At 37.9% G+C, this 7099-nt stretch overlaps 1 protein-coding gene across 1 annotated transcript; it reads left to right on the top strand.

Moving 5' to 3' along the window:
- The first annotated feature begins 4666 nt into the window (after positions 1–4666).
- LOC141686512 (uncharacterized) lies at positions 4667–6222 on the top strand. The gene is made up of 3 exons (XM_074491545.1): positions 4667–5063; positions 5145–5549; positions 5636–6222. The coding sequence occupies exons 1-2, from the start codon at positions 4667–4669 to the stop codon at positions 5504–5506; spliced, it is 759 nt and encodes a 252-aa protein (XP_074347646.1). The 3' UTR covers positions 5507–5549; positions 5636–6222.
- Positions 6223–7099: the final 877 nt, after the last annotated feature.

Below are 7099 nucleotides of genomic sequence, written 5' to 3'. Positions count from 1 at the left end.
TGCAGAACATTTGTGTATTGGCTAGCTCTACTTTCATAATTCATATTCATAAATTGCTAAAACTCATCTATTATCTATTATATATATAATAGAGCAATTTGGGGGTTCATGAGACAATTTATTCATATTAAAATTATTAAATTGCCTTCATATTTGTATGTTCATCTATTATCTATTATAGATATAATAGAGCAATTTGGGGTTCATGAGACAATTTATTCATATTAAAATTACTAAATTGCCCTTCATATTTGTATGTTCTTTTTTTTGCTAATTGATAACACACGCACACGTCAGGGATCGAACTCCTAACCTCCCGCAAGGGGTGCAAGAGCTCAATCACTGCACCAACACTTCGTTGGCTTCATATTTGTATGTTAATAATTATTCTAATTTAAAATGCATATATTAATTAAATCTAATTTAATATGTAGATATTAAGGCTCTGTCTCATTATTACGTGCATTTAATACTACTTTATTATTTAATATTAACAATTAAGAGCTATATATAGGTAAATTAAATATATTTTAAGGGAAAAAATAAAATTAATGTATGAAGACTGAAACACGAATAATAGAATTTAATTCTAACAATACGGGTAACTATTATAAAAAATATAGTTTTCATAAAATGATTAAAACTACACGTGAACAAATATTTAGATTGAAACTTTTAAAGATATATGTTATATAATGCTAAAAATCTTTAACCATATTTATAAATAACAAACATCAAAATTTTATACATGTATAAGAAAAGCAGTTGAAAGAATTTGAGGATCATTAATTTTACGACACATACTTCGAGCTGAGGGATCATTAGTCTAACAACACATACTTCCGTCAAGATCAGCATTTGATTATTTCACTTATCGCACTTTTAGCATTTAAATATATTAGTTATTAAAAAAAATATTTATTCTCATTTTACACATGCCCATACTTTATACGGGTCAGGAATACCATTACAGACCTCTCTTATTTCATCTTAATATTAAAAGCCGAAAAACATTTATCCACCATATAATTAAACCCGAAAAAATTCAAAACTATACATATACACAAACAAATAAGTTAACGTCGTTAATTTATCAGAAGAAAACAGCACGAATATACCGTTAACAATTTTGATTAAAAACACTTTATCTAGAACATGCACGTGCAACAAGGGATCATTAATCTAACAACACATAATTCCGTCAAGATCAACAATTAAATATTTCACTTATCGCACTTTAATATTTAAATATATTAGTTATTTAAAAAAATTATTTATTCGCATTTTGCAAATGCCCGTAACTTGCACAAGTTAGGAATACCATTACATACCTCTGTTGTTTCAACTTAATGTTAAATGTTGAAAAACATGTTATGCACCATATAACCACACCCTAAAAAAGGCAAAAAAATACTCATATACACAAATAAATACGTTAACGCCATTAATTTATCGAGAAATAACACGAATATATCGTCAGCAACTATAATTAAAAATACTCAATCTAAAACATATCTAAAACATACCCGTGCATTGAACGGGTTATAGAGCTAGTATGATTTAATTCTACAACTATCACAAGATCATAGCTTACCCTTCAGTTTAGGCCCTTCAGTTTTTTGATGTTATACCAGGCCCATCAACATATGGGTTGCGAAACATGTATTAGCGGTCCAGTATCTAAATGAAATGGTAGTATAAATTTTCACTAATGTGTACGATAAATTACGCTCCCGCCGCATTGAGGAGTCATAGTAAGAATTTAGAAATTAACAAGGCAATTATCCTCTATTTTAAATATTTCTTTACGCTTTTCTTTTTAATGTCTCAGATAATTATGTACATTTTAAAAAATTTCAAAAGTATATAAAAATTAATAACATTCACTACTTATTTCCACTATACCTACTTTATACATAAAATATTGATTGATCACATCATTTTATTTAATTTTTTAAATATTGTTATGGATTAAAAACTAATATTTATAATTGTTGTATTTAGTACTAAGGAACGTGAGCTTCAAGGCTCGATTTGGCTGCTCTCGTGTTTCGTAGCTTAACTCTGCATTTACGAGATGCCTACGTATCTCTGTGAATTAGAGAATCAAGCCAAAAAACGTAGTTCTGATTTGTGGGGTGAGGCCCCTTATATAGATTTGGGAGTCCTTGAATTGGACTTGGTATAGGAGACTTGGTGGTCAAGTTTCTGAATTAGGATGGACTTAGGAGTCCTAGGAAGTATGAAGCTGATTCCTTATCCTATGAGGTTCCTTGGGGGCCAATCTACAAGGATTTATATCCCCATTAGGACTTATCTTAATGGCTGTTTTTCTCCCTTATTAATTAATTACGAAATTAATTAATAATCAGGATTTTAGGCCTTCTTTGTTCCATCAGGCCTGATCAATGTGGTAACCTTTCTGGTCTGAATATCATGCATCTTCTTATTGGGCCTAGCAGCCCACACCTTGTACAATCAATGCAATATTTAATTATACAATCAGGATTTATTTATCCCTATCATTTGCCCCCCAACTTTTGGGAAACATTGACTAGGTTTCGCAGAAGTTAAGTCCATTCGTTCCCTTGCTGGGTTTCGTTTTTGCGTAAAGTGTGGAGCGACCTACACGTTTACCACGATTTACTTTTATTCCTTTTATTCAGGAATTATATTAATTTTCAAGGATTTTTCCCTTAATTCTAGGATTTTTCCTTAATTTCCAGGAATTGTTCCCTTTATTCTGGGATTTTTCCTTAATTTCCAGGAATTTTTCCCTTTATTCCGGGATTTATCCTTAATCTTCTGGATTTTTCCCTTAATTTATGGGATTTTCCTTAATTTTCTAGATTTTTCCCTTATTTTCTGGGATTTTCCTTAATTTTCTGGATTTTTCCCTTATTTTCTGGGATTTATCCTTAATTTTCTGGATTTATTCCTTATTTCTGAAAAATATTAACATTTTTCAGAAAATATTTCAAGGAATTTCCTTACTTTTCTGTAATTTTCCAGGAATTTTCTCTTTTTCTTCCTTCCTTTTTTTTTCTTTCCTTTCTTTCCTTTCTTTTTTTTTATACAGATTTCGACCAGGAATCCTATTCGACCAGCTATTCGACCAGGATCCTGGTCGAATTAACCGTCTTTATGTCCTGGTCGACAGCATTTCGAGAAGATTTCATTCGAGCAAGAATCCTGGTCGAATTTCGGCCAGGATTTCTCCCCCCTTTTTTTAACTATTTCGACCATGAATTTTCAACCAGGAATTTTTTCAATTTCGGTTAAGATTTTCTGTCAGGATCTCCATTTTTTGACCGAATTAACCATCATCTCTTGCCTTGGTCGAAGCTATTTCGAGCAGGATCGGCTCGACCAGGATTTTATCTTGTTCCCTGGTCGACAGGGTCAAGGAACAAGGTCAAACACTATTCTAGCATTTTGGTCGAAGAACAATCATTTTCGACCAAGAATTTTGGTCAGAATTCCTTTCTTGACCGAATTAGCTTCTTTTATCAGCCCTGGTCGAGGGAAATTCGACCTCAGACCATTCGACCAGGATTTCTCTGTGTTTTCTGTTCGACAGGGTCAAGAATATATACATATATTTTTTTTGTATATACTTGGATTTAGGCCCTTAATTCTGGGCTAAAACTTGGGCCAATTTTAACTGGGCTTATTTTCTTATTTGGCCTACCCTTTATTCTGGGCTTCAATAGAAAAACCTTGGGCCCATTTTTCTTGGTCCAGCTAGGTTTTGCAATTGGCCCATTGTTTTAATTGGGCTCTCTTTCCACCCTTCCTTCTTAAACATCACTTGGGCCTCAAACAGGGCTTTTTAAACACTTGGGCCCTTAACTGGGCTTGATTTTTTCTAAAATTGGGCCCTTTTTCTGAAATGGGCTTTTATTTTCTAAGTCCAAATTCCAAATCCTTCTAGGGTTTTTCTGGATTCTTCCAGATTCTTCAAAGACTCAAGTTTTTTTTTCTTTTTTTCTCTTGAATTTTCCAGGAATTTCCTGGATAATTCCAGAACCTTCTAAGTTTTGGGCCCAAATGGGCTTTTTAAGGCCCATTATCCCCCTTCCTTGGCTATATAAAGGTGGGGTGAGAGTTTGATTTCTCCACACCTCTCATTTCACCTCTTTACTCATTCTACAACTTCTCCTCATCCTTCCTCCAACTTTCTAACCTTTGCTCTCTCAAATCCCCTCCCTTAGTTTTCCAACCTCTCCTTCAGGCTTTTTCCAGCTTACTAATGGCTGACAAGAATTCCGAGTGGGTGGCAAAGATAGCCTCGGCTTCAAAATGAGGTAAGGATATCGAGATTCGTTCTTCGTATATGTCTTTAATCGATATGATTAACACTAGGGGGGATGAATATCCCTCTACTGCACATCTCGATTCTTTTAATCATTGTAATACTTGGCACAACATAGATTTCGATAAACTAAATGTACGTTATAAAGTCCTTCCTCCTCTTAGATTAGTTCCAGTCTCTGGTGGTGACCGTACTTGCCACTGGAGACCCGACACTCTCTTTATTTATACAGATGCCCGTAATGATGGGCTTAGGTTTCCTTTCCACCCTTTTATTCCTCATCTTTTAGCTGATTTACAAATCAACCCGTGTCAGCTTCCTCCAAACGCTTGGAGGAACATTTTATGTTTTATGGTCTGCTGCCTTAGGGAGGGTTTTTCCCTTTCTGTAGCTGTTTTTAGGAAGGTCTTTCAGTGCTATAATAGCTCTTCCAGTATTTGTGGTTGGGTCTATGTTAAGCAAAGGCCCAAAAGTAAACATATCTTTAACAGCGCCTCCATTTCCGATAACAACCAAAATTGGAGGAATAGTTTCGTTGGGTTACGTTGGGAAAATGGTGACCGGGGCACACTCTTCCGATCTTCCTTTGGGAAGGTCAGTGATGGTAGCCTCAAATCCATTCACTTAACTCCTAAGGAAACTATTATTTATAATGGGCTTACTCAGGACGACGACACTACTACCAGCTGGACTCTCTTAGAGGAGTTCTCCCTCATTCACGTGGGACTATCCTCTGTTTCTCAACAGGGTATTTTTCTTCCCTTCTCAACTTTATTTCATTTCATGCATTATTAACATCACTTATTTTATTTTTTACCTTGTTTTGCAGCTGCTAAGGAGATTAACGAGGACAATGTTCCTCCTGTTGAAGAGACTGCTCGGATGAAAAAAGCTCGCCTTGCAGGCCTGGACACCCGCGGGAAGGCCACGAAGCCTAGCTTCTTGAGAAAACACAAGGAGCCTATGGGGGAGGCTTCAACTGAAGGAGCTGAGGGCCATAGTGCTCCTATCACTGCTGCTGCCCCTGCTGCTGCTGCTACAGGCGCCTTCCATCCTCTCTGGGGATTCCGCCGAGGGGATACCGTGGTTGGTTCCACGAAGCATGCTTGGGATTGGTCCTACTATAGCGTGACTCCTAAGGATTTTACTGACGTGGTGGCCACCCCTGACCTTGAGAGGATTAACCCCTGACCTTGAGAGGATTAAGTTCATGGGAGCTCAGTCTCTGGCTTCGGTATGCCTCTTCTTCTTTTTTTTGAACTTATCTTTCTTTCCTGTAGCATTCTCTTGCCTTATACTTTGTTAATTGCTTTATTTCAGTCTAACGCCTATTTTCAAGGCGCTGTGAGGCAAGCCAAGTCATGGAAGCGGGCTTCCGATAAGGCCGACAATGCCCCCAGGAGGCAACAGAAGAAGTATGCTACTCTGGAGAAGAAGTTCAAATGCAAGGAGGAAGAACTCGGGGAGTCTAACGCCGAGCTGGTGGTACTTTGGGCGGAGAAGGACAAAGCTATAGATAACTACCTGGACTAGGAGGAGTTTGCCCGGTCCATGAGGATTAGGGATGACTCAGTCTTTCCCGGGTTTTTCAGGACTGGCTGGGACACGGCCCTTGGGACCGTGAACGAGACTTGTCCTGATATTAACCCGGCGGATTATGTCTGCCCTGATGATGAGGCTTTGCTACAGAGGTTTCGTACCCGAGTAGTTGTCTCGGATCATGTTCCTCAGGATCCGCTCCTTCCTCCTCCCGAGTCTTCTTCCAGGCCTGCTGAGGACGATAGCTCTTCCTCCTCCTCCGAGATGACAGAGACATCCAGCGAGAGCGAAGGGGACGATGATATGGACGTCGAGGGCACCTCAGCTCCTTAGAGCTTCTTTAACCCTGCGTGGCTTGTTTTCTTTATCTTATTTTCAAGACTTTATTTATCGAACTCTTGTAATATTTATCCGATCTACTTTATTTATCACATTATATGCTTGCATTTCACACATTTGGTTTTCCTTGCATTCAAACATATTTTGAAAACTTCATGAATTTCCATAAATTGTTTGGGATTCATCCCATACACAAGTCTTAATAAACTTCAAAATAAAACTAGAACATATAAATCCTAAGCAAGCAAAGCTTCAAGGTGCTTTTCAACCTACTCGCCATCTTGACAAGTGAGAATCGTATCCAACTGCCCTACACATAGTAAACCTTCAGGTTTTGTGCATGCCAAGTTCTCGGGACTTCAAAACCATCCATCGTCTCCAGCTTGTAGGTTCCTCTACCTTGAACACTCTTGACTTTGTATGGCCCTTCCCAATTCGGGGCAAGCTTCCCTTTCTGTCCTACACCAGAAGCTTTTATCTTCCTCAAGACTAGGTCACCTTGTTTGAAAAACCTTTCTTTAACCCTTAGGTTGTAGTAGAATGAAGCTTTCTTCTGATACTCTACTATCTTTGCATGTGCCCCATCTCGCAATTCATCGATTAAGTCCAGAATCAACCTTTGTCCTTCCTCATTTTCCTCAGCATTGAAAGCCTGAATCCTTGGAGAGGAATGTGATATCTCCACGGGGACTACTGCTTCTGCCCCATATGCCAACATGAAGGGAGTTGCTCCGGTCGTGACTCTACAGGTAGTCCTATAGGCCCATAATATTGGAAGTATCTCATCCACCCAATTATTTCTTGACTTCTCGATCCTCTTCTTTAGTCCATCCAGGATTATTCGATTTGCTACCTCCGCTTGCCCATTGGCTTGTGGGTGAGCCACAGAGGTGAACCGTAACTCAA

Source organism: Apium graveolens, chromosome 9, assembly GCF_009905375.1.
Source record: "Apium graveolens cultivar Ventura chromosome 9, ASM990537v1, whole genome shotgun sequence".
NCBI classification, from domain to species: Eukaryota; Viridiplantae; Streptophyta; class Magnoliopsida; order Apiales; family Apiaceae; genus Apium; species Apium graveolens.
The sequence above is the reverse complement of the archived record's forward strand: the minus strand, read 5'-3'. Positions and strand labels throughout refer to the sequence as shown.

Bases quoted from the DNA above. Each gene is read 5' to 3' on its own strand.
- LOC141686512 (XM_074491545.1), top strand. From the start codon at position 4,667: ATGGTCTGCTGCCTTAGGGAGGGTTTTTCCCTTTCTGTAGCTGTTTTT. The intron at 5,064-5,144 runs GTATTTTTCTTC...CTTGTTTTGCAG, and splicing joins ATCCTCTGTTTCTCAACAGG to CTGCTAAGGAGATTAACGAG.